A 27,958-nucleotide genomic window follows, 5' to 3' on the forward strand; every position below is an offset into this window, starting at 1 on the left:
TGTAATATAATGTGTAAAGTTGGGGTTAGGGGCAGGGATAGGGTTAGGCTTAGGGTTAGCACATATGAGTATGATTTGCTGTAATATAATGTGTAAAGTTGGGGTTAGGGGCAGGGATAGGGTTAGGCTTAGGGTTAGCACATATGAGTATGATTTGCTGTAATATAATGTGTAAAGTTGGGGTTAGGGGCAGGGATAGTGTTAGGCTTAGGGTTAGCACATATGAGTATGATTTGCTGTAATATAATGTGTAAAGTTGGGGTTAGGTGCAGGGACAGGGTTAGGCTCATGGTTAGCATGTATGCGTAGGATTTGTTGTAATATAATGTGTAAGGTTGGTGTTACAGGGATGGATAGAGATAGGGTTAGGCTTAGGGTTAGCACACATGAGTAGGAATTGTTGTAATAAATGTGTAAGGTTGGGGTTAGAGGCAGGGATAAGGATAGGGTTAGGGTTAGCATTAACATATGAGTAGGACTTGTAATATAATGTACAAGGTTGGTATTAAAAGAGAGGGATAAGGACAGGGTTAGGCTTAGCATTAGCACACATGAGTAGGATTTGTTGTAACATAATGTGTAAGGTCGGGGTTAGGGGCAGGGATAGGGATAGGATTAGGCTTAGCGTTAGCACATATGAATAGAATTTGTTGTAATACGATATGCAAGCTTGGTGTTAGGGATAGGGTTAGGCTTAGGGTTAGCACATATGAGTAGGATTTGTTGTAATATAATGTGTAAGGTTGGGGTTCAGGAAGGGGTAGAGGAAGGAGTATGGTTAGGTTTAGCACATATGAATAAGGTCAGTAGTACCACTATTCAGGCAAAGAATGTCTGAAAGTTTGTGGTCTTTTTATAACCAATCAGAAAAGGAACCTATTTCCTTTTCTGATTGGTTTTGCTTCAATTGTGTGAATGTCCAATATGTGTGCTGCTAATGTGCACATATCAACTAAAATGTATTTTTATTTCTGCAAGTGGAGATTTCTAAATACACACACACACACACACACACACACACACACACACACACACACACACACACACACACACACACACACACACACACACACACATGCAGTGCAAATGGTTGAACTGTGAAATAGTCTACTGTTTTGCACTGTGTTTATTGCTGAATTTATGACATTTTGATTTCTTGAATGATAAGCAATATTATTGCTTTTTATGTGGGCTATTACAAATGATGCTATAGAAACAGCAGTCTGTTTTCAGCATCAGTCTCATTCAGGTAGCTATTCAGCTACTTGAACATTATGTGACGTGACAGTTGATGCCGATGAGTTCATTTGTAGTGATTTGTTACTTAATATATACTGACTCCCACAGGAGAAAGAAGTAAGATTTATCTTCTACAGGGGCAGATGTTTTGCTCTTTACATAACCTGTGGGTATTAAACTCCTCAATGATGTCCATACAGTTTCTATACCTGCTTTACCCAGTTCTAAGTTACATCAGGTGGTGGTGAGGTAGAGCCTATCCTGTCATAAAAGATGTGGATGGGAAGCCAGTAAACTGCAGGACACATATACACTTAGAGCCAATTTGTTATCTCCAGTCCACCTGCCAGCCTGTCTTTAGAAATGGAGTGAACCAGAGACCCCAGGAAGAAATCACACAGACTGAGAGAACATGTAAACTCCACAGAGAATGTACCCCAGCCCTCAAACTGGTGGATCAAACAGTGTGAAGCATCACTATCAAACAGTGTGAAGCATCACTATGCAAAGTCCCCCAAAATTGCCTGAGATAATTATTTTGAAACTGCCTAATCTCAGGTAAATTGTATTACTTGTACCGTACAACATTCTTGAATACAAGATCTGTGTGCTAACAATGCTGGATTTGGCAAAGCGATTTATGTAGACATGTTAACTTTAACACATTCTAAGCACAATGATTTTACTAGGTCTTCAACAAGTGCTTGCTGCCACTTACTCGAAAAAGCAAGGGCTCTAACTACCACTAGCCAATTCTCCCATTTCTACATAGCCCTCCTGACACTTGATCTTATAACTTACATATCCCTACCAGAATCCATCCATCCTCAACCCTTTCCCATTTTACACATGGGGTCAGGGTGTCACTTCAACAGTGACAATCTCGAGCCAAGGTTTACACTGCCAGGTGGCTAGCCCTGTCATGGTGGTTCATTTGTACCACACACTGGCACACACACACTCTCTCACCTACAGCCAGTTTAGAGTGTCCAGTCCACCTACTGCATGTCTTTGGAATGTGGGAGTAAACCAGAGCACCCAGAGGAAACCTAAACTCTAAACTTAAAACACCCACCCACACAGTTCCCAATCCAACTCCTAGTCCCTTACCCTAAACCGTCATTCCTCCTCACAAATTCTAAAATCCCTGATCACCCACTAACCCTAAAACTCCCTTCCTTCCTTCTTCCTAAACCTAAAACTCCAACCAGTCCCCCAAACCTAAATTCCCAAATCACTCCCTAACCCTAAAACACCCTCCCTGCTATCTAAACCTCAGACATCCCTCTTGTTCCATAATGATAAAACCCCTTCCTGCTCCCTAACCCTAAAATCTCCCTCCCTCTCCCTGATCATAAACCCCCACTTCCACACACCAAGCCTAACCCCCTCCATCTGCTCCCTCACCACAGTGCCTGCCCAAACTTATATCTGAATTTCAGCACGAGCAGCAGCACGGCTGAGCTACAAGATGCTCGCGTGCTTGGCTTGGAGACAATTACTTTGAGTGCTTAGGACTCAAGTGTTTGTAGTGAACCTAATATTTACCATTACAAATTAAAACTAAACAACTGCACTCACTTTAAAAATAAAGAACAAAAAGACCAAAACTCACTAAAACTATAATTACTTAAATATCAGTAAATAACACTGATGCTGTCATTCATGGAAAGGTAATGTTCACTTTTAATCCTCTTCTGTAAGTGAAGTTACAAAAGAAGTCTGATGTGTATCTTTCAAAACCATTATTACTGTTGGTGTCTGTAGCCATACCATCCGATTAAGTGAACAATTTGTGGTACTGCAAGTCGGATTACCATAGTCATCTGATATACTAGATTTATTCTTCTCGCTAGATGTTGAGAATCCTAATATCCTTACATATACCTTTGAGCATTGTTTACTAGCCTTGATCAGCAGTCTAGCATGGATTATACAGGATGGTCACTACTAAGACAGGGGCATTTTCTTACCATTCCACACTGGTCTACATGCTTGCAGGCAAAGATAAAATAAATAAGTGCTTTCTCTTTTCTTTTAGGTTAGTGACATTGTCATATATCAGGTCTTGCATATTCTTACCTCTGTCACCATGGAGAGATCAATGATAAAGCACACTAGGCAGCAGATGGCTACTGCAATCTCTCGCTGGAAACGCACATAACATTGGGAAGGTAACATATCCAGAATTCCAGCAACCAAGCTTTCCACTCCAACAAACTAATAGAAGAGAAGAGAAAAACATATTTCAGGTAACTAGGCTATTAGAGATTGGGTAACTAAGCAGTATTTAAGCCAGCTAAAATTTCTCCTGGCCATGTAGTCCCATGCAGAGCAATTCAGAGACTGAATTAGTGAGTCTTACAATTTACCTCATACTGCTTTCACCACTGCACAACATAACATGGCTTAGTAATAACAGAACATGTTTGTCTGCTATCAAGATATAATCAATTCTATGTAATACAAAACCTCGAGGAGGAACTGTGTGCTGATTTGTTTTATTTAAAAATAGAAGTGTTCTTCACTCTACATTCGGATTCAGTTTGTTCATCCTTATTTTTCAGATGATACAAGTTACTATATGTGTATAACCCATTAAAGAGAAGTTCTTTCTGCACAAACTGCAGGTTGCATTTCTGCCAAAGAACCAATATAAAATCTGTAGAAACACACTGAGTAGTATAAAGTATAAACTCTAGAACAAGGGCAATTCAAATATTTTCTTAACTCATTAATATATCTGAGCTGTGGAATGTCACACCTCTAGCAGCCTGCATGCATCCCTGCATTTTAGTGCATTTTCTGAAAATCAAATTAAAAAGCATACGCTAAGCAAACATAAATATCTAGTCATATTTTCCAGTGGCCCTTGTTACTAGCAGTAAATGCTGTTCAAAAGCTACAAAAAAGCAATGTTGCTAGCAAGTCTACTTGAAAACTGTGAAAAATGTTACAGTGTTAAAAATTGTGGAAATATTTTGCAAAAACTGGGAGAAAACTGTGGGCTTCAGTACCCACGCCCACTATCCTCTAATAGTTGGTTATATTATATTATATTATATTATATTATATTATATTATATTATATTATATTATATTATATTATATTATATTATATTATATGCTGTGACTTGTATACACAGTCTACTAGACTGATATGCTGCCATGTGTAGGTGCTTTCATTTTGAGTTTTGCTTAAATGCAGTACAGACTAAACTTTGCACAGTACCTCTTCAAGGTCTCCACATATTACAAACAGTGCAAAAATATACATCTTGGCATTCATTCTAGCATTCCATTTTGAACAGATTATAATGGAAACCTAGTAACCAAAAGACCTGACCAATGCCAAGTAATTACAACCAAATATGAACAAACAAGGCACCTTGTTCCTTCTGTGATGTATAACAGAAACCTAACTACCTGAGCCTGTTTTGCTGAAAAAAAAATAAGATTTATAAACCAGCATATGAACTGCTGCCCTCTGCCACCAACATACATGATATGTAAATTCCAAAGCAGATAACTAGACAGATAAAGGTAATAGGAGTGGGATGAGTCTAAGCAGAAGTTTGGACTACAGGTTAGAGACTACCTTCCTTACCAGGGCAGGTAATAGTAAGGTAAACAGAAAGCGGCAGGGTATTGTTAAGTGAAAGACCAGCTCTGGCAGTGTTTTAGTTGAGTCTATTACACAAGTTGTTTTTTGAAACAAAAAAAGGAAAATTAGTAGGGTATATAAATATTACATGGTATCTATAAAAATCAATCAGAGGAGGTTAGAAAAAATTTGGGAAGAGAGGATGGAAATGCAGTATATAAAGGAACAATAGGAGGGCATCTGTATGGCTTCCAAGTATGCAACAAAGTCCAGAAGGTTTAGGATTTTTGCTTGGAAGTTGCATTGTCATTTGCTATACTAAGATGAGTCCAGAGAATGTTTCCTCAGGTAGATAGCAAATGCTGAAAGTGTGATGGGAAATAGAGAGAGAGAGGTAATTGGGACATGTTTTTGGGAATGTAACAAGTTGGCAGATTAAAAAAAATGCATATAGAACACTTTGTCAGAAATGTTGGGGGAGCAAATGGTTGTAGGAAATTGTTCTTCTGAGCTGGTGTATAGGATTTCTATTGCCAAAACATGACAAGGCCTTACAAAGTTTAATGCTATTGGCTGCAAAGAAAAAAAAGGAAATAAATAACTGGAAAGGGGATCTTTTGAAAATGCAAGAACCAAATTACATAGAAATAAATCGAATTTGTGGGAACAATACATGCAGTAATGTTTAGGAAGAGTCAAGCTTAGGGGAAGGCATGAACTGGCCAACTAATGGAATGTCACAGTGAAACAAAATCCTTAAAATGTATATTGCATAAAAATAAAGGAAATGTTTACTATGGTTTGTTTTCTTTTGTATTACTGCACTTTCTAAAAAATATAATGTTTAATAAAGATGTTTAAAAATAAAACACTATAACAAAGGACATACATTGTCAAGAACTGTGATAAAGGGATAAAGACAACTTTCACGGAAATGCATTGATGAGTCTTTATATTTTTGGAAGCATGCAGTTTGGTCACTAATTGAACTTTTCTGAAAATATTCAGTATTTTAAACAAGCAAGTTATTTACACTTCTTATATATTTATATTAACATTTAGGAGGAACTGATAGCAGGGAAACACAGCAACACAGAAAAACCACTGTAGTCACTGCCTCATCCATGTGAATGGGGGAATTTTTACTTTTTCTTGCATCTATTGTTTTACTTTCTTTGTCACTGGAAAAATTTCTGATTACTTGATTTGACTCAGTATGCATATGATCAAGCTCTAACAGTGGTTATTGTACTGATGCAGTATGCATGTGATCAAGCTCTAACAGTGGCTATCTTACTGATGCAGTATGCATGTGATCAAGCTCTAACAGTGGCTATCTTGCTGGTGCAGTGTGCATGTGATCAAGCTCTAACACATGGGTATCTTACTGGTGCAGTATGCATGTGATCAGTCTCTAACAGTGGCCATCTTACTAGTGCAGTATGCATGTGATCAAGCTCTAACAGTGGCTATCTTACTGGTGCAGTATGCATGTGATCAAGCACTAACACATGGGTATCTTACTGGTGCGGTACGCATGTGATCAACCTCTAACAGTGTCTATCTTACTAGTGCAGTATGCATGTGATCAGGCTGTAACAGTGGCTACCTTACTGGTGGAAAAATTTTGATTTCTCAAGCATCAACTGCTGATGTTGAAAATGCCAGGGGCCAGAGCATCTCCATAGAAACTGACTGATGGCAAGGTGTGCTGGCAGTGATGTCCTTTTTGGAGTTATGTCCACCTTCTTTGAGTTGGTGTGACCATGAAGTTGGTATTTATAAGTTCAATGATGTGTTTTTGGAGGATTAGAGTTTGGAGATTTCAGTTCTCAGGGGTTTGTACTTTGGTAACTCTTAGTGGAAGCCCAAGACGCAACCTGAATGGTGAAACCAGCCAGAGAAGAAATTGTTTGTAAATAACTTACCCTGGGTTTACTTATCATATACTGCAACATTTTGTTAAACTGCTGCTATCCTTTGCTTGACTTACTTGGACATCTACATAATTTTAGCATTTTTATCTAAAATATAACATAATAAATTATAAAAAATCCAGCTTTTGTGTGGACAACAAGAAGAAAATTGCAGCGGCATTGCAGGTGCAATTTTCCAGTGGCCCTTGTTACCAATAAAAAGTCTTCTTTGTGGTGATAATAGTAAATAAATTCACAGTGCTTACAACAAATTGCAATACATTATTATGCACACAAATCCACTTACACTGAAAGCAAGTTTTTTGGAATCGGGTCCCAAGTGTTTTTTGCAGGAGGGCAAGCCAATCCTGCACCCCCATTGTGGGAGATAAGCCCTCCAGCCCAAACTTACATATACCAACTCCAGGGATGCACCAACTTGAAGAAAAAAAAAACTTAGGCAAACTGTACAGCTGCTCAATTGCACATTCTTAGAACAAACTGCCTTTGTCCCTAAGAACTTTACCTAATATTAACTTCTTCAAAAAATCCTTAAAAGTCTATCTGTTAAACACTAGGACTTGCACTTGCCATGACCCAACATAAAGCTCCTATCCTTCCATCCATTGCACACTCAGTTGCTACTAACTTCCTTCTCCAATGTATCACATGAGTACTCATAAAACTCGGTAACGTTACACCTACTGCTACTTTTTGTCATCTTTTCCTTTTCTCCTTATCCACCTCTCTTTACAGGACTCTAACTTCACTGCAAAATAAGTACTGAGACACTAAAGCCTATGAATTTATGAATTCAACATCTACTCTTTAAAGGTTTTGCCTCGCGTTCAAGTCGTACTTGTTCCTATCTGTATTGCATTGTGCATTTTTTCTCTTTTCTCCAAAACAGATTGTATTAACTGCATCATTTGTGCTTATCTCAGTTCATGTGATGGTTGTATCAATCCAGCTTATACTGCTGGAGCTTTGCTCCCTGGGTCTCTGCTGAAAAAGGGCTTCCGCCCAGTCAGACTATCCCAGTCAACGAATGTCAAAATGAAAATAAATAAACAAAAGGGAGAACTCTCCCAAAAGAAGTTGAATCACTGCCAGCCCTCACTTACAAATCATACTAGCAATGATTTTCTATGTAAAACAGTCAGCATTACGTTCCTCAGCATCTTGGGCTTCTGGCTGCTGATGCTCAAGGAACTTCACCTTAATCTTCTGTAGATATTTCATATTTTTCTAAAGTTTCACAAATATGACATATGGCACAACAAAAACATATCTATGCTCATGCACTGCTCCTGATTAAATGTTATTTTCTTATGCTAATATTTTACCTTTCATAAACACAAACTGTACTCACCTGTATATAATACATTGGTACTTGTAAAGAAAATTCTACCTTTCCTCATGTCTTGTAAACCACACCCATTGATTCCAAATCTATGAAGAGCCTATCAGCCTAGCCCTCGCTTGCTTTAACAACAGCCACCAATTCCTAGTCAATGAACTTCCCAGTCCTCCCTTGCTTTGTCTACGTAAAATCTGATTATAGTGTTTTGTATACACTCTGGGACATCAGAGCATTTCTCTATGATATAAAATGTACTTGTGTGTTGTCAGTGTAAACTCAGCGTACTTACACTAAAATGAAGAGGTTTGTCTTTAGTGGAGCTTTTCTCCCTGCTTTGTTTTGGTAAAGAATCTTACTATACTGTTTGCACACATTTCCGAGTGATTTCAAATGCATTTCTGTGTTATATAATGTAACTGTATATTGTCAATGTATACTCAGGGAGTGGAGCTTTTTTCTCCAGGCCTCAGCTGCAAAAGGATTTGTGTCCAGTCCAACTTTTTCAGGAAACAAATGTAAAATAAATAAATAAATACTCTTTTCATATCCTGCAAGCTGTATAACCTAGTCATACAGTATCTGAACACTTTTGCACAGTCAGATTTGGGCTTTTACGTGACTGCAATAAATTTTACTAGTGCTTGTGTGTTGAGATATTTAAATACATTTTTTAATTATGCTTATTTGTAAAAATAACAATATAAATACTGCTGTGCATTTCTCAAGATGTACAAGGTGCAGCGCAAACATGAATGTCAGATTTCTTTAATGTTATTTAAAGTTTTACCTAATGCCACTTTAAACTGTGTTAGTCACTTGGATGTGGAAATATTAATTTACCTATGGAAAATTGCTTATCTTCATAATTACTAGCAAACAAGTAGCAGTGCCTACAGTATAGTACATAAAACAAGGACAGTGAGAATGTACTTTTCTGTCTTCCACCATGACATGTCATACCGCAGTCGTCAATAGCATGTATATACTTAGTTATGAAAATATCAATGCAAATATAAAAATAAGAATAACAAGTGATCAGGACAGCCTAGTCTAACAGTGTAAGTGATATTATGTTACACCTTGCCCTTTCTTATACCCTGTATTATTAATTTATAAATTCAAAGTCATGTCCAAAATAACAGGCATCAGGACACCAAAAGGACCTACGGGTGTTAAATGGAAGCATGCAACAAAGCTCTACAGGTGTGAATGAGTCTTTCTACTTGGGATAAGTTTGGGACATGTTTTTGTAACTCCTGCCATCAAGGAATAATAACAAAATAACTCAAAAATGACTCCCAGTACAGAAAACACCCCCACCAAAAATGCGCATTCCAGAAGACTTTTAAAAAACAGGGACTGGATGTTAAGTTATGTAAGATGCAATTTTGCCATATTTTAACTCCCACTTTATGTTTTGATAAAGTATGCCATTCAACCATTCACCAAAACCCCTTTGATGGAGTGGCCCCTTTAGTAATGGACTGCTGAGTTTGGTCTACACTAGAAAGAGACTCATTAATGTGGTACAGCATTAATGTACCACAACACTGATGTATTCATGACCCTCATCCTCATAATCACTCCAATGTAAACCCAAAGTACCCTGATGTAAATTCATAAACACACTTTCATGATTTTCAAGTGGAATTATCCATTGTAGTCAATACTGAGAAATCTCAAGCAAGTTTTATGAAAACTCTGACCAGAAGTCAGCTCTGGCCAGTAAATAATCTTTGAATACTATCAGGCCTTCTCACCTCCTCATATAATGTTGCACTTCAAAGAATTCTGGACATTCCTTGCTTTATGCAGTAAACTTCTTAGAGTTACAACTCAGCATGCATTGAATCTCAGTAAGGGTCCAATAGCATCACAACATTTTCACTTCTTTCTCCAGTCCTGACAAGGCATTTCTCCAGTGACAAGGCAAGGAAAGGAAATACATACATGCTATGCAAATCAACAAACAGGATCAGCATCCACCTTATCAGATGAAATTAATTCACTTGGGTATCTTTCACTGCTCCCTTTTTAAATTTTACAAAAATTGTAAGATTTGATTTCCGTTTTTATAAATGCTAGAGACCTTTGGGTGGCATCTGTAACTTCTTCTGAAAAAGATTTTTGCAATGATCTCTCAGCTGATATAGTGCCAGAACTGTCAAAAAGTCTTGAGCATTACAGACGCTTTAATGCTGAAGTGTTTAGCTGGCTTCCCAAGTGGCTTTCTCATAAGGAATCCAGAGTGTCACACTGCAGGCGTTGCTGTCAGTAGTGGATTCACTTTAGCACATGAAAATAACTGTCACACTCATACCTTTCAATGTCTTAGAGCAAGAAGTCTGGACACAGCTTAAAATAAAGGAGGGACAAAGGCTTGAAAATAGGAGTATGTTTTAAATGTTGCACTTTGAAACTTACAAAGTTGCTAGAATTACAGGATTTGCATTAACATGCATTTTCTGAAGGATAAAAAGTCTGAAACTCAAATGCATGTAATTATTTAGTGATTTCAATCTTCAGTGATTTGCCAGAAAAACATATATTATGAGGAGCAGACCAGAAATATGAAGCAAAACTCTGGACATTCTGCAATAATCTGGACAGTTGAGAGGTAACTGCAATCATTGCTGTCAGTAGTGGATTCATTTTACTACATGAACATGACTGTCACACTGCAGTCATTGCAGTCACTAGTGTATTAATTTTAATACACAAAAATGACTGTCACACTGTAGTCACTGTTGTCACTAGTGGATTAATTTTAATACATGAATGGAGCTCAAGACATACCTATATGGAAAATGCAGCATTCCTGGGAACGTTAGTGAATGCTTCACTGTCTTTAGGCAAAATAGCAACTCTAGATATAAAACTGAAAATCAATGTGTAGCCTGGTTATAAAACAAGGTAAGTCCCAGCTTTATTGAATATAACACGTTATTTTAAAGATAATTATTTAGAATTATATTTATATAGTTCTCTCATGTACTTTTATGACTAGTGAGCCATAAGAAAAGTTTGTTTAAGCCTTACCATTATCATGTACAAGTCCAAAACAGATGGATGAATGCAAAGGAGGTGGAAGGACTTTATGACGCACTTCTTGAGTGATGATTCCTCCCGATGTCCCACCCCCTGTAGCTCATCTCTGGCCGCTAATAGGGAGTTTATGGTGGACACTGTGCCTCAGGACACATGCCATAACCATCCACTGATCAATGCAGGAATGGCTAGATTGCATACTTGGCACTAGCCATGCACACTGTTCACCTTAGCTGAAACTAGTTTAATGCATACTAATACACGCAGTGATAACTTTCACCAAAAACAAAACAGTGTAGAAAAATGGATAAGTATGTAGATGTAAACATATCAAATTCTCCAGGCTTCTATAGGGACAGGAAATTAGTTATAGGAGAAATCTCCATTCTACTCTATTAATGCAACAGGTTCTATCACCACCTGGCTGACAGACTTGAGTCTTTTTCAGTTAAGAAAGGTGAACTGGAATAGAATGTGTATTATCAAAATTACAGGTGAATGATAGGTGAGAACTGAAACAGAGGCTAGGAAAAAATATTCCTTGATCATTTAGATTTTTTTTAAGGTAGAAGAAAAATAACTACCATCCTACAGGGAAGATGTGGTTCTACCAGCAGTGACTTTGAAGCCTCAGTTATGAAGGATGAAATGGTACTTTTGGTTCTATTGGGTCTTCCTTTGTCACTTCCATACAGGTGTGGAAAAGTAACATTCCTCTGGAGAAGAGTTTGGTGTGGACACAAAGGAAGCATTGGTTTTGAATACAGTGTTGCTACCTTGGTATGAGCAGCATATGATAAGAAAGGCCTTGAAGTCTTTTCCATTTTGATTCTGTCACCCATTTGCTGTTTACCTGATTGTCAAAGGAGTAAGCATCACATAAATAAGTGTGGACTGCTATTGGTTTGTATGCTGACTCCTGCGATATCTGCTGCATAAGAAACACTGCTGTAGACGTTGACATATGCTCTAAACAGCTGATCCAGACTGAGAACCAGAAATAACTTTAAGCAGCATCTAAATGAGAATAGGCTAATGGGGCAAAAGGTCATGTTTACACAGATTTCCCCGTACACTTCATTTTATTAAATATAGATAGGAAAAGGTATATTATGTCCATGTCAAAATAGGTTACATATTTCTAGGAACTGAATCTAGGTTTCCAGATTACTGGAATCTTAACTCTTCTGTTAGAGATTACTCAGCTTTTACCTTGAATCTTCTCAAACACATGCTGCTTTCCACAGTATTTCACACATTATATGTCTTAAAAGTCATACTCAAATTAACTGTATAAAAAAATCTAAATTAAGATAATTTTATGAGTGTAAGCATTAAGAAAATTTCTTATCATAGTTTTGGGCGAGAAGCAAATAATATGGCCCACTGGAAAGTGAACCCAGGTCTTCAGGATGCTGCTATAGGGTTCTGAGCTTGCATGTATATATGCAATGAAACACCTTTACTCGTTTCAGTTTTCTTCTCACCCTTTGCATAGGCATCATAATAGAGCACCTGAAAGAACTTTGCATCACTAGTCTGATGTTACTAGAGACAGCTATAACATAAATCAGAATTTAAACTACAGTAACATTCATTCATTCATTCTTTCATTCATTCATTCATTCATTCATCCATTTTCTCATGCACACTCTATCCTGTTGGAGAGATACAGCCTATCCTAGCAAGCAATGGCTCTCAGAGAATGAATCCTGGGCACATAAACTTATATGGAATTCTACTGGAATATCATCATGTAACCATTCAGAGATATACAACATTAAGTAATAGGAAATGCTATTTATTACATAAAGACATATAGCATGATCTTAGCATAATTACTTAATGTTTTGTTTAGAGTATTCATCTCTATTTAAGGAATGGGAAAATACATTCAAAGTCAAGAAAATGATCTTGGTAGATAACCGCTTTTATCTCAAGAATACCACTTGAAAAACCTTGCTCACACACAGCACTGATTTTCCTGAAGTTACAGTTAAAACACAAGGTATGGTGAAGCAAAGATTGCTGTGTTTGTACAGTTATCCAGATTTGACTATTACTGGAGATCATGCAATCACAAGGAAAGTTTAAATGTAAAATCTTTCAGACCGATCTAAGAAGGAGAAGGTAAACCATCTCAGAATCTTGGAAAAGAGGATGAGGAGTAGGGGGAGTGGGGGTGGAAGAGGAGAATTTCTGGGTTAGTTTTCACACCCTCAAAAGACTAAGGTGACACTGAGGCCTAATTCGGGTTTGAGCCTGCAAAGGAATCTAAGAGTGTATAGAATAGCTTCTGGTACAAAGTACTCCAAAGAAAGCTCTCACGTACTGAGGCATAAGACGACAGAAGTGCATGGCAATGCCTTAGTGCAGGAAATGATGGCTGCCAAATTCTATGACTTCACAGGACAACACCAAATCATTTTGTGCAACAGACATTGCTAGAAAACTTTATAGCACTGTAAACTAATCATAGTATTTATAAGTGCACTTTTCAACACCATGAAGTATGCACGAGTGGTTGTATGACAAGAAAAAAGACAGATGTCTAAAGAGAAGAATGGTTAAGCTCTCTTAAGCTTAATACGGGGGTCTTTCTTAATGACAGGAAGGAGTATTCCAAAGGGAATTCAGCATCAGCTGTTATTTGGAATAAAAACCTCAGGGATGTCTGACAGAAGTATCATAGATAAGGTCTGCTGGACTGTGTATTCCATGGCAATTTTCTAGTGACGTAGTTAACCTACAGACGTATTTAGGGACTAGAAGAGGAACTGACCCACATTACACAAGAAATTGCAGTCTTACAGCCAGGAAAAACACATGGGAGACTGATGAGACAGTGCACCTTTTTAGCACTCATGTTTATCATAGAAGATGTAAAACAATTGTTCCTGTTAAGGGCATCAAATAAAGATATTGCTTAAAAATTAGTGCTAACAATTCAAATGTTCTGATGATATAGTAAGAATCTGACCTGTGTGAAAAGAATTATCTAGAGCATTTTCAAGGCATAGTGCAGTAAATCCTCATGGACAACAACATTTATTGTTAACTGCTGCACTTGTTAAGATCATCATGTCTTCATGTGAGACAATGATATTTTAGAGCGGCTGAGAATTCTGTAGACAATTCTGTACATATTGCTCAATACTGATTGGTGTGACAGTCTCTTAATAAGTTACAAAACAGGTGAAGACATCCCTTAATCTTCCAGTAATAAACTACAGGGAAAGAAGAGCTATATACCCACATCTAGGGTAAGAAGGAGGAAACTCTCTCAGAAGTGCCTGTGGAAATCAAACTTGTACAGAAATTATAGATTCCAACAAGAAGGCAATATTAATGACCTAATACTCATGAATACTGAGGAACTAGCTGATGCCGTGGTGGTACAGCGGTAGCATTGTTGCCTCACAGCAAGAGGTTCTCCTATTCGATTCTTGGCTGGAGTGCCTTCTGCGTGGAGTCTGCATGTCCTCCCTGTGGTAGAGTGGCCTCCAAAAGACATGCGTGAATGGGCATGCCTTCACTGAAGGTTGGGCGTTGGGCTGGGAACTCGGCACCATAAAAATCAACTGCCAATCATTAGCGAACCGCTGTAGTGACCCCTAACTGGGAAAAGCCAAAAAGACAAACAAAAACTGAGGAACCAGCTGAGTTAGAGTTGAGAAGCTGTTAGACAGGGCTCCAATGCTCATGCCATTTTGAGGTTTCATGACACCATGAGTACTGCAGAGAACTGCCACAAAGAAAGCTGATCTACAGAGGGGTGCAGTATTAATGACAAATAATGTTACAGTATCTGACAGCAGGGGTAATAGATTGAGCACACACATGTGGTGTGTGTGTGTGTGTGTGTGTGTGTGTGTGTGTGTGTGTGTGTGTGTGTGTGTGTGTCCATGCATGTGCACACATGAGTGTGTGGTGTGTGAGTGTGTGTATATGTGTACTTGCATGTGTGCGGGCAAGTGTGTCAAAAGAGAGATGAAAATAAAAAAGAACAAAATCTTGCACCAGGAGAAGGAAGTGTGAGAAGAGGAGTCTGGCTTGGCTAAACAGAGACACAAGGAGGGGATACACTAAAATCGAACAGGATATACAGGAATGAGATTTTGAGGAAAGTAATGGAAAAAAATCAGCAAGGATGACAGAAAAGAGGCAGCCAGGGTCATCTGATAGGCAACTATGATCCTAGGTAAGATAAATGAAACAAGTAATTAACATCTAACATAAAATCGTTGGTACATTGGAGAACTATATAAGAAATCAGCAGGAGACGAGACTGCTGGAAAAGGTGAAATGGAAGTGAATTAAAGAATGCTACAGGGCTACAGAAAGGCAGAAAAATACTTTGTTTCGCTATTCTGCTTGGTCTCTTGATTTTCTGCTTTCACCTTTATTCAGGCGACTCATTTTCTTATGTGGCCTTTCTTCTGTGTAGGCCATACTGTCCTAAAAAAGTATATTTTATTTTTATATATTTTTTTTGTTACCAGTGTTCTACTTACACATGGTTTTTGAAAGTGCACTGCATAACAGGAGATTGTTACATACATTTTAATACATTTGTGTGCATATGTTCATTTATACCTTCCTGAATAATTTTAAAAGCATGCAATCTTTCTTTGTCGGGTTCAGAAATGTAATCTCTACCTTATCCATTATAAACATGCCTTTACAACTTTGATAGTAATTTGATCATCTTTGATATATTTAGATGAGCAGTTGGTCACGGATAACACTATATAAAAAGATCCAGTCCATGTGGAATTACTGATTAAGGAATTGAAATAATGAAAACATAAAGTAATGAGTGATTTCTTCACCTCACAGTTAACACACAGTTATACAGTTACAGTCACAGTGAGAGGAGACAAAGTGGGCTGATGGGAAAGAAAGTCGTAGCAGCTATGGGTAAGGTAAAAGAGCAGGTGGTAAAGCAATTCAGGAGGAAAGAAGAGAATGAACTCAATGGAGGGTATGGAAATGTTGCTTCATGGCAGCACTGCTTCCTGAAAAAAAAAGGTAGAGCTATTTGGCCTCTCCTTTGGTGTATCATTACTGCAGAACAGCAATAGCAGTGTTCCATTATGCAGTGGTGGGCATAGGAAGGAGACAAGCATTTACAACTGTTTTACTTATATCGGGGAGGTTATCAAAAGCTTTTTCATAAATTCTAGGTCTATCCTGACAATTGCCAGTGACAAAGCTTCATATGGTAAAGTTGCTGGCAGTTCATCTTGATATACTCTTATTGTTAAGTCACCAGTAAGGAGGTGAACAAGATGACTTAATATGTGATGCAACGGAAGTTAAGACAAGTTGCTGGTACTGTACTTCACAGGAAATTGGTGGGGAAATTATGAGCTGTAGGGGTGGGGCTGGAAATGGTGAAGCAGACAAGTAAATGCTTTAAAAGAAGCTGAAAATAGCATCATGAAGTAAAATGTACAGAAAGAAAAGAAAACAATGTTCAGTGAACTACTGCAAGGTAAGTGCATGGTCTGATCATGTTTGTCATACTTGTGTTAAATCAAATATCTCATTAGGACTGGTCAGGCAATCTTTATGTATTTGCTGATGACAACAAGATTAACACAATGGTTATGCATGCAGGTGGCCTAGCGCAGCCTGTAGGATGAGTGCATAGGCAGCTGCTTGGGATTCAATTAAAAAAGTGAACAGGTATGCACATTGGTGTGGAAAGCCATTCAAGCAGACATGTCTGAAGCAGTGGACTTGGAGTAGAGAGAGAGGCGGAGCATAACCTACGATAAATGACACAATGGAACATAAATGGGCAGTAAGAAAGACTAAGAAGGTACTGAATCATTTAATTAGAGGAGACGATTCATGTGGTCGTCCTTCCATTGTACTGGGAATCAGCATGACCCCACATGGAACATCTTGTCCATCTCTGGTGGTGATAAAAGGAAAGGGAGGTATGGCTGACTGAATGTGTGTAAAAAATGTGAAAAACAATTATGGAAAAGGAGGGTCATGTCCCATGCAGTGTCGGGCCTCTACATCTCTGGAAGGGCATTATTTACACAGTAACACACACCCTGGAGGGTATTACTGTGCTCACAGAATGGGCTGTCTATAAAATTATTATGTTTTAATTACTTATTTATTTTCTATTACAATATTACTTTTTAAATATATTTCTGGTGTAAAATAGTTCCTTCTCCTAATGTTTCAGACTTGCTGTAGTATATGTAAATGATGTTGGAGGAAGTATTTTACATCCAAAATATAACATTTTCATAAAATATCTGGGTATTTACTTCATTTTTGGTCCTTTACTCCTAAAATGCATGGTTTGTTGCCAGACATTGGGGACTGAAGTCACTAAATAATGACATACATTTGAGTTTCAGACTTTATTTTCGTCAGACAATTCATGCTAACGTAAATCCTGTTATTCAAGCAACTTTGTAATTTTATAAGAAAATAGTCAAAATATGTTCATAGTGGTTGACCCAGTGGTCAATTGATCTCACTCTCTGTCTCTCACACATACACACACACACGCACACACACACACACACACACACACACACACACACACACACACACGCACACACGCACACACGCACACACGCACACACACACACACACACACACACACACACACACACACACAAGCATACTCGAGCTTCAGAAAATGCATGTTTACACAAATCCTGTTATTCAAGCAATTTTGTAATTTTATAAGATCAATATCTGTTCCTATTTTTGAGCCTTTGTTCCTCTTTATTGTAGGCTTTATTAAGATTTCATGAGCTAAGAGGTCAAGAGGTATACAAACCTCTTTACTGCTGCTGCTGTTATTGCTCGATCGCTTTCACTCTACACATGCACACGCACGCGCAGACACACACACACACACACACACACACACACACACACACACACACACACACACACACACACACACACACACACACACACACACACACACACACACACACACACCTACCTGCTTTCATGCACTCAAGCAAGCATGGACTCACGCAGACAGCAATATAAACATACACGTTTCTTAATTTTTGTTTCTTTTACATTTACACTTGATAAACAGCAGAAGTGCTGCTTAGTGAGAGAAATATAATGGTTTGATCAATCTAACTCTTACTTTCATGCATGCATACACATACACACAGACATAAGCATAAACTTTTCCTTTTTTTTTTATACTTGTTAAACAGCAAAAGCGCTGCTTAGTGAGTGTAAAATAATGGTGGCTGTTAGCTTTCTTTCAGTCCAAGCTCCACATCAGCTTTACATGCTGCCATGAAGTGGCGGACTCCTTTTTCAGTGGGTGTTACCTGTGCATTTACACCCTGCTCGAGAAAGTCCGTTCTCCAGTCAGGGTGCTGATATATAGGTCACCCATATTCTAACGCATAATAACATCTCGCTATTTATCTCACTGTTTATCATGTTATACTGCAATTATAGGAATGTTTAACTTTGTCAAGCTCACAATACAGAAGCACAGACGCATGCACTAAAACAGACAGAGAATATCAGATAGTATACAGCCAAATAAATTATGTCACCCTAATCCAGTTGCAGGGCAGTTCTACCTAAACCAAATGTTGCCATCTTTTGAAATGTATTAAGCAGGAGACTTTCTTTAACAGAACAAGGGATGGAATTCTGCCAGTCTGGTGGGAACTCCATAAAAATAAAAGCACATGGTCTAATTATAATGTACATCCTGAAAAATGTTTACAGGATCATATCAAAAATAAAATACACTCTGTAAATGTTAAGCCTTCAGGCTGAACTAAGACCCAACCCATGCAAGACAGACAGCCAGTTGTTAAAGTATTCTGCAACAGAATCATGCAATTATTTCAGTTCAGAGAATTTAGCAGTAGAATGCAAGACAATAAAAGCAAATACATCAAGTTAGTATAGATCCTTACCTGGCTTCCCAATCCAAGGAGTAAAAGCATAATGAAAAAGAGCGCTGACCAGAGTGGCGCTACTGGCATAAGACTCACAGCCTTTGGATAAGCAATGAATGCCAGACCTGGTCCTGAAAGATGAAAACACACATCAAATGTAGTATTCCTCCTCCAATCAACAAGTCTCTAGTCTCTGAAGGAAACTGATGATACGCTTTGGTAAATATCAGACTGGATATACAATAGCAACAACAACAATAATGTCTGATGTTTTAGAATCACCCACAAGTCCTTCATGATGGGTAAATAAGTGAGTAATAATACAGGTGGCATGGATGTGCTTGACATGTAACTCATGCATTTATCAGCTCTGTGCTGTAATTGCTTTTCCAGTTGTTAATGATCCATGCACTATATGAAGGTATGTGTAGTTCAAATCCATTTTTAATCAATATCTTGACATATTTATTTAAGCTGGTACTATTTCACTGTAAAACATATATATCACTCTTAGAAAACGACAGGAAAACAATAGCGATGTCATTTTTAAAAACACTCTCTACGGTTATATGAAAGCTATGAGGGTCCTTAAGTAAACAGACAATCATATTAATTAATATTCTTCTTCTTGAGAACCTACCTGATTCAGCAACTTCAGAAATGTCTACTCCTTGTTCTAGAGCCATGAAACCCAAAATAGAAAATACAACAAAGCCAGCAAAGAAGCTTGTTCCGCTGTTGATCAGTGATAAGATAAAGGCATCCCTGTGAATAGCAAAACAATATTGATGGAAGAACACAGTGACAGTGAGCATTTAACAAACAGAATTGTACTTATTAACAGGACTGGAAAATTAACCCCAAATAACTTTTAAGCCAAAGTGGGGTACTAGATAAAGCACCCCCAGCAGTAATGTATGATTTCATAAATGGGCAATAGTGTTAGTGTGGAGGATTTAAGCTCTGAGCTGTTAATGAGCTGCTTCCTGTAGTCCGTGGTAATGAGGTTTGATTCCTTCCACCTCCATTTGCCTGTTGTTTGACTCTTAGCAAGTCACTTAGCCAGACAACATTGACAGGTCACCTGGGCTTACCTGGTTAACAAATCTATAAAAAATATAATATATATACAACAGAGACTGCTAATCTGAATAAATGTAAAATAAATATAACAAAAGCAGTAGACCTGTTCTGTGATGGTGGATGCCACTTCCTAGTATTCTGCTCTGCCTATAGAAAAAGCCGCAGTGTCTCATAATAAAGTGACAAGCTACTACATCCTGATTAAGGTTAGCCTTAAGCACTGCCAAAAGAAAATCTGCATCTCAACCTAAAATGGATGTCAGACATAAGCCACAGCCTATTAAGAAAGTACAGCTTGGACAATTGAAATATGAATAAAATGTATCCGTGAAGTCTGGTGAGAAAACAGTATTCATTAAGGATAGTTGCAAAGGTTCTTCTACAGCCCCCTCAACCCTCTCTATTCACATCACAGAACACTGAAAATATAGTGACTACATAGCTCAAAGAAAAACACTGCACTGAAAAAGGAAGTTCAACTATACATATACCAATGAAAATGAACTCTCATATCATTTATGTGTTAAGCTGACAAATCCCTTGCACTCCTGATATGAGGATTGCTGATCCCCTCACACATGGTTGTTAATTATTCTAAACCTGAGATTGTAACAGTAGAAACAAAGGGACAGTAAAACATTTTGCTCATAACATAACTTGTGTTTGCTTTGAGATGGTGCATCCTTAAAGTAAGAATAAACAAATAGCCAAGACAAAAGTGATACAAGGGGAAATTGGTGGTAACAAATATTCCAGTGGAATATCGAATAATTTCCTCTGTTATGTAAACCACCAGTCACAGGAAAGAATGACTCAGGTTGAGACGGATACTTACAAATGTAAAAAGAGATTAAAAGCTGATGGGCAACCTTTGCCTTATAGCAAATAATTGACAAGTAGACATCTAGAGAGTAAAGAAGGAGAAATTAATGACAGAATGAGTTTAAAGCAGAAATCGCTCTGATGAGAAACAGGCTGTCTTTGACCTGATCCTTGTCATAGTAAAGGGTGGAAGCAGATGTGAGGGAAGCCAATGCAAATTACTAGTCATGTTACAATGTGGCCCATGATTTCTTCTAGCAAGGACAAGAAGGAAGGGTAGCTGAAAAGTAAGTCTCATACAGGAAAGAGGACTTGAGGCTGTTTGGAAGTGCAGTTAGAAGTAATATGGAAAGGGGGGGAATTACACCATCAAACAAAAATTAAAGAAGGGGAATGAGCTTGTGCTTCAGCAGGAAAAGGAAATATCAAGACAACAGAGCATCAATCTGGCTAAGACAGAGGTAACTGCGGTTAGATGAGAGGGAAAACAAAGCATGTAGGAAAATGCGCACTGACATAGATAAACGCAAAGAAAGAACTAGGAAGCAACAAATAACATCTGCAATTCAATGTGGCTCTAGATAATGAGACCAGCTAGTGAAATGAGGGATGAAGATACATATGGCTACTTAGGAGAACTGCCTTATATTCGTTTACTATGCAAGTGTGTGTGTGTGTGTGTGTGTGTGTGTGTGTGTGTGTGTGTGTGTGTGTGTGTGTGTGTGTGTGTGCAGGGGTGGGGTGGAGGACTGACTCTGATGGAAGAATGCCAGAATGCCAAAATTAGAGGCTAGGCACTATAGTGAATGAGTTCTTCAGCTTGTTACTTCAAAGGAATAAGAAGATGATATACTGGTACTGAAAGGCACTACGGACAGGAACAGGGACAGATGGATGTTGAGGTGATCAGAGAGGAAGTAAAGAAAATTTGGGAGAGTTCAGGGTGCTATAATTCAAGAACTGGATGATTGGGCCTCGTGGGTGTAAAGCATGTGAAGAGAGTCAGTACAAGTGATTGCTGGACAGCCTTACTAAAGGACAGAAGGACAGCTGTAAAGGTCTCTGTGCAGAAGGAAGGATCCAGAATGAGCAGACAGTCACAAAAAAGTATCTCTGTCACTGCAAGGGTTGGCTTATGTTCTAGAAAGCAGAATAAATGTTTGACAAAAGTCATATTCACAAAAGATGACCTTGTCAGTTCCTCTTTATTTAAAAACCCCGCTGTCAAGGGAAAAACAGCATTTTTGGTACAGACTGACACAATCAGAAAACTGCCCATTTTCTGAGTTGGATTCATTTTGTGTGCTGGTGATAGCATGGACATATTCTTCTGTGGCAAAGGTGCTGGATTTGTAACATTTAACTTCTGTGTTTTTTATATCATTGGACCTGTCAGGATAAATTCAGCTTTGGTGAATCCAGCCTTGGACAGGTACTAAACATTCATTTTGAATGCTGGCTTGCCCAAAGATATGTAACAGTACAGTTTTCTGCAGCACCCAATACAGTCTGAGACACTTTCATGACTGGTCTCTGCCAAAATGGACAGAAGGAATCTAATAAATGTGAATTTGGAATTCAGCATGGCCACTGACACTCCATCTCAAAAGAATTGGAAAGAAAAATTATGAAGAGGATAGGAAACTGGCTATCTGAGAGAACACAAAACATGGTGGTTAGACAGAATGTTCTAGAGGAACATCACAAGTGCATTAGATGTGGGGGGTCTATATTATATAAGCAAATGCACTGAATTGTGAATGCTATATAAACTGACCCACAATCCCCAAAAACCCAAAATGTTCCCAGGGAATAAAATCACCGATCTGTAAAAAAAAAAAAAAAAAAAAAAAAAATCAAAACACAAAATAAAGTGTGTGTGTGGGGGGGGACTGTGTCCCCCACACCCCCCCCTACTTAAATATACCAACTCTGAGATCACACCACAGTGGAGGAAATGGCAAAGTTCCGAAAACGGCCCAGCAAAAAAAATCAGTGTTCCATGCCTTCAGTATTTTGCCATTTTGCGTAATGACGTTCGACTAAACAGTGTTCACAATTCATGCTGGACATGCTGGAGGGACAGATTCATTTCCGAAAGGCTCCCCTCACTCTGGAATAGAATCCCAATTCAGGTTAGACATAGCCCCTCGCTGATCCTCTTCAAGCAAAATTTGGACGCGTGGATGGGAAATCGCAAATTCACCCCTGAGATCTCTCCTGGGTCCCTGCTAGACAGAGGCACAGTAAACTAATCTTAAAAGGGTACCTTCTGTGACCTACTTTACAGAGGCACAGTAGGCTAATCTAATAGGGAGGCGGAAACCAAATACCCTCTGGCTAGGCTTATAAATGCCCTAGGGCAGATAGCCTAGTATCTACCTATGAACCTATGAACCTATTGTGTTTGCTAAAATAATAGGGACCCAGATGTGGACTGGCCAGAGGAAAACAAAGACAAGCAGGGAGAAGTTATAATCTTCTTTAGGCTGACTCATGCAGTGTTGAAGAGAGACAAGCTGTTGGGCTGCACTGCTGGTGGAACAGGCTCTATGATAACACTGTCATCCTTCAGCACACTGATAAGAAAACCAGTAAAGAGTGTGACCTGTTCAACAGCCATACAGACAGACAGGGGAAAGTTAGGCACTACATACAGAATAACATGGAGCTACTAAAATGGAAAAAAAGGAGTAGTGTAGACGAAGTGAGAGAAAGGCTCTGACATCTTGACATACACAGGTAAACTATAACATGGACATACAGGTTCATAGGTACTTCCTACGCTACTGATAAAGGGAGGATCTTAAGAAGCCTCGTCTTACATTTCCATTGCAGTTCTTAGCCCTCATATTTTGCTTACAAATAACCTATAGGTGGGCAGAACAATGATATGTTGGGACATTTACTTATTTCCTCAGGGCTGAATTTGTGGTTTCCCATCCATTCATCCAAATTACATTTGATTAACAGAAGTACTGTGCTTTATGTGGATTTGATGATGATTCCACAGAGGAAGGATTCTTTGAGATCCATATTTATCACTCCAACGTGATATATTTACATTGCAAAAGAGATTGAGATCCCTTGACTGCGTGTTCTTACTACCATTGGACTTGTGAATACATAACAGGTTGGACAGGATAGGGCCTGTTGAGACTCTATAAGTAAGGCAGAGGTCTCCTCTTAGTAACCTGTATGATACCAAGAAGAGGGACAAGTCTTTGACATTTTCTGCACAGGTTTTGTGACTTAGACCCTTGATTTGTTTAGTGAAAAAGCACAGTGGTCACTCCAGTTGTTTGGACAGTTACATACTGAATGATTCAGACTAATGAGAGCAGAATATAGTGGAATGATTACATGCCTGGAGCTGGACACCATACCTCTAGATATAAGCTGTACAATTAAAAAAGACTTCCTTACAATAGTGGATACATAGTGATCCAAGGACAGGTCACTGTTGAGATAGGTTTCCAGATCCCACACTACAGAATCGCATTTCATTGGTGTGTAGTCAATGTGATAGATCCAAAGGAAGCCATACCTGCCAAAATATATTATTATACATTTCTTGGCATTTAGTTACAGTTCATGGTTTTGATGCCAGCTATTTGTTTGGAAAAAGCCCTCTTGGAGAATTTTGATTTATGATGGCACCAAGTTTACAGTCATCTGCAAACGTGGTCATCCATAAACCCTTCACATTTGCTTTGACCTCCAACTTGCTTTGACTTAGCTACATTGTCAGAAGGTAGGCAGGTGGTATGCATTTGATTAATCAAAGACAGAAGGGTAAGAATATAGAAAGAGTCAGAGAAAATATTTAATACTGACTTTGGAAAATCACTTTTCAAGACAAGGGTGCTAAATTACTCAGACGCTAGTTCACAAGATGGCATGTCTGGGACACATATTAGAAGGGATGAGGCTGTGGAAAGGCCAGTATATTTGTGCAGAGCTGTCTACAGCAGTTAGGATTGAAATAGCTCACAAGTCTTCTTCTCATAGCACCTTTGAACATTCACATGTTCTTCCGCAGTGCAGCTATTTGGTTAGGGCTATTAACAGACTAGAATTAACAGTTTGCAAGAACTCTGTTCTAAAATTTATATGACTAGCAGTGATAGAAGAAAACAAATGCAATAAAGATTAATAGTTTGTGTGTTTAGCCTCTCAGCAGATCTAAGAAACAGTATAAACAATGGATAATATTACATTAAAGGATTAAACTGGATCTCTCAACAGACTGAGAAAATTTCATAATGCATAAGACAGTGACTACCAGTCTATGAATAGACAACTGTTTGAAACAATTGTTTTATGTGGGGACAAGCCTCACTCTCAAATTGGGTGTTATACTCCCATATTCCAAGCTATTTATAAGCACCTCTGAGGCTGCCATTAAGCACACACACTCACACACACACACACACACACACACACACACACACACACACACACACACACACACACACACACACATACACACACACACACACTACACACCACACAATAAAATAAAATGAAATAAAAAGCAAATACCTGTTTTTTCACACAAAAAAAATTTGCCTTTCTGCTTTTCTGCTTTCTGGTGGCTTTGGAATGGCTTACAATTTTGCACTCAGACTATTCAAGCACTTCTACTTTTGGAAAAAGAAATTGTTCCAATTGATTCCTATAAATTAGAAATTTGGAGAAATTGAGGTTTTTCTTTTTATCAGAAGGATTCTAAATAAGTGTGATGAACCAGATCACCTTGGGCAGATGAATGGGTATTATCTGATTAGCTTATCTTTCAGTACTATCTCTTTTGCCAATTGGATGCAACTCCCTTTGGTGCAACTTGGCTCCCAACAAAATTAATTTGATTGGCATCTCTGGATAAGGAGAGAAAGTATGGTTGTATCACTGATTAACTTAAGTAAATGATGATCACAGGCATAGATAACTTAATAAGGAATCGAAAGCCAAAGCCCAGATGTACTGTTGTGACATCTGTTTGTTGCCAGCATATGGAGATAGCTTTTGATGTCTGACCTGTGTTAAATTGGTAGTGCCTGACAACAGTGAGAAACAGAGCAGAAACATTCTGTTTATAAAAAAAAAAAAACTCAGATAAAAACTTTATTAGCTAGACATAATTTTATGAAGAATACATTGTTTTAGTACTGTATGAATTACAACATTAATTCTGCAGCAATGTAGGGTGATATGTAAATGGTCTTTAAAATCTGAATGGAAAAACAAGTCCACTAATAGGGATATAACCGTATGGTTTTGCAGTACCTTGATTCTGTATTTTAAAACATGACACAGGCCGGAGTATTACATAAGATGTTCTCCTTCTGGAGTTTAGACAATAATAGATCAGTTTATATGGGTATCACCTATACAGCTGTCTGTCAGCCTAAGCATCCCTAGTCAAAAAAATAAATAAATGCAGCCATGCCACAAGAAATGCTTAAATATGCCAAAGATCCTGCTAACATATAAAGATTTCACGATCAATGCAGCTATAGCTTGAGAAAAAAAAAAACTTTTCAGCGACAATGTAATTGCTAATACTGCAGCCATAGCCAATAAATCACAATTTGTTTCAGGCAGACATACCAGTGATCAGATTTGATGACTGGCTGAGTTTGGTAATGGAAATATGTATACAAATAAGGTGCACTGGCATGGATTGACTTTTGGAAAGTCGAACTTCATATGGTCAAAATTGTATAATTGAATTTCTGAAAAAATGAACTTAAGAAAACATGGCACCCCTTGAAAATTATATATACCAACTTTGAGATTGCACTACAGTGGATATTCCTCGATCCCTGCTGCACAGCAAACTCCATACAAATATTAACATTTTTCGGAAAGCCAAACATATGGTTTCAACCATACGAAATTTGACTTTCTGAAAAATCAATATTCTGAATGGGACCCATACTGGTACATAGTTTAGATTTAGCAGCTGTACTATGATATTGGGGATTAGTGTTTATTTTGTTTTTATTATGTTATACTTTCTGCATATAAAACTGCATTATTTATGGCTGGTGTTAAGTGCCCTAGTTTGCACAGCTTTTTTATTCTACTATTGACAGCTAAGAATTGGTGCTTGCTAATGTGAAAATGGTCACTGCAGTGGATGAAATATCCCCACCCCCCCAAAGTTTTCATCAATCTTGGAGGTCAAGATAACATTTAAGGATTTATGAGACATAGTCTCTTGTATGGGTCTATGCCCCTGACATGGAAAAAATGTTCTGTCAGGCCCAGCTTTATCAATTCCTAACATATTCCTCCCCTCCCCTTTCTCTGGTGTTTTGGAACTGTGGAAACTATGTTGTTAAACTTAAGCCAGCTCTTAGTAACATTCTCTTACATAGCTGTTCATATTTAACCTTCTATCCATATCAATACATTTTAGATTTTTATGATTGCTACAATTACCTATTAATCTGCAAACTACGTCTATGAACATTTGCTGATAACTCATTGATAATAATGCTATCATCATGTTTACTTTATAAATACTGAACAAACTATGAGGCATGCCAATATCTGACCAGTTCTATGTCATACTTCATAAAATTAATAAGTACAGAATTAAAAGGAGCAAATTGTTTTAACATGGATTTTGGCTACTTGTACTCAGTGTTTTGGAGTTCTAGTAAATGGTCTTCAATAAGTTAACCTGCAGCCATTTAATTTAGTACAGCACTCCTGGGACACAAACGCGATTTCTAGATGGTCTGGAAGAGAATTTAGGAGTGGCTCATGCTCTTTAGGAGGCTTTCACCAGCCACACAAAGTGCAAGTATTAAGAAATAAGAAAACAAAAAGAAAAAAGAAAAACAAATGAAAACAAGAACTTGGAATAATACAATAAATATACAAAATGTAAGGTAGGATTCTCAAAACCCCCTTTAAACCAGAAAAGATGTAATGCTTATTTTGCT

The 27,958-nt window shown here is 38.0% G+C and overlaps 1 protein-coding gene across 2 annotated transcripts in view; it reads right to left on the reverse strand.

Moving 5' to 3' along the window:
• The window catches only part of LOC122808955 (sodium- and chloride-dependent creatine transporter 1-like), a 237,074-nt gene that overhangs the window by 73,083 nt on the left and 136,033 nt on the right, over positions 1-27,958 (reverse strand). For both annotated transcript variants that reach the window (XM_044080113.1, XR_006365847.1), the window contains exons 7-9: positions 19,735-19,859; positions 19,113-19,225; positions 3,322-3,459 (exon numbers count right to left, since the gene is read on the reverse strand). In XM_044080113.1, the coding sequence (XP_043936048.1) occupies positions 3,322-3,459; positions 19,113-19,225; positions 19,735-19,859 (376 nt within the window). The remainder of the gene's footprint in view (positions 1-3,321; positions 3,460-19,112; positions 19,226-19,734; positions 19,860-27,958) is intronic.

The sequence above is a fragment of the Protopterus annectens genome, chromosome 8.part0 (genome assembly GCF_019279795.1).
Source record: "Protopterus annectens isolate FY-2018-M chromosome 8.part0, PAN1.0, whole genome shotgun sequence".
Taxonomy (NCBI): Eukaryota; Metazoa; Chordata; order Ceratodontiformes; family Protopteridae; genus Protopterus; species Protopterus annectens.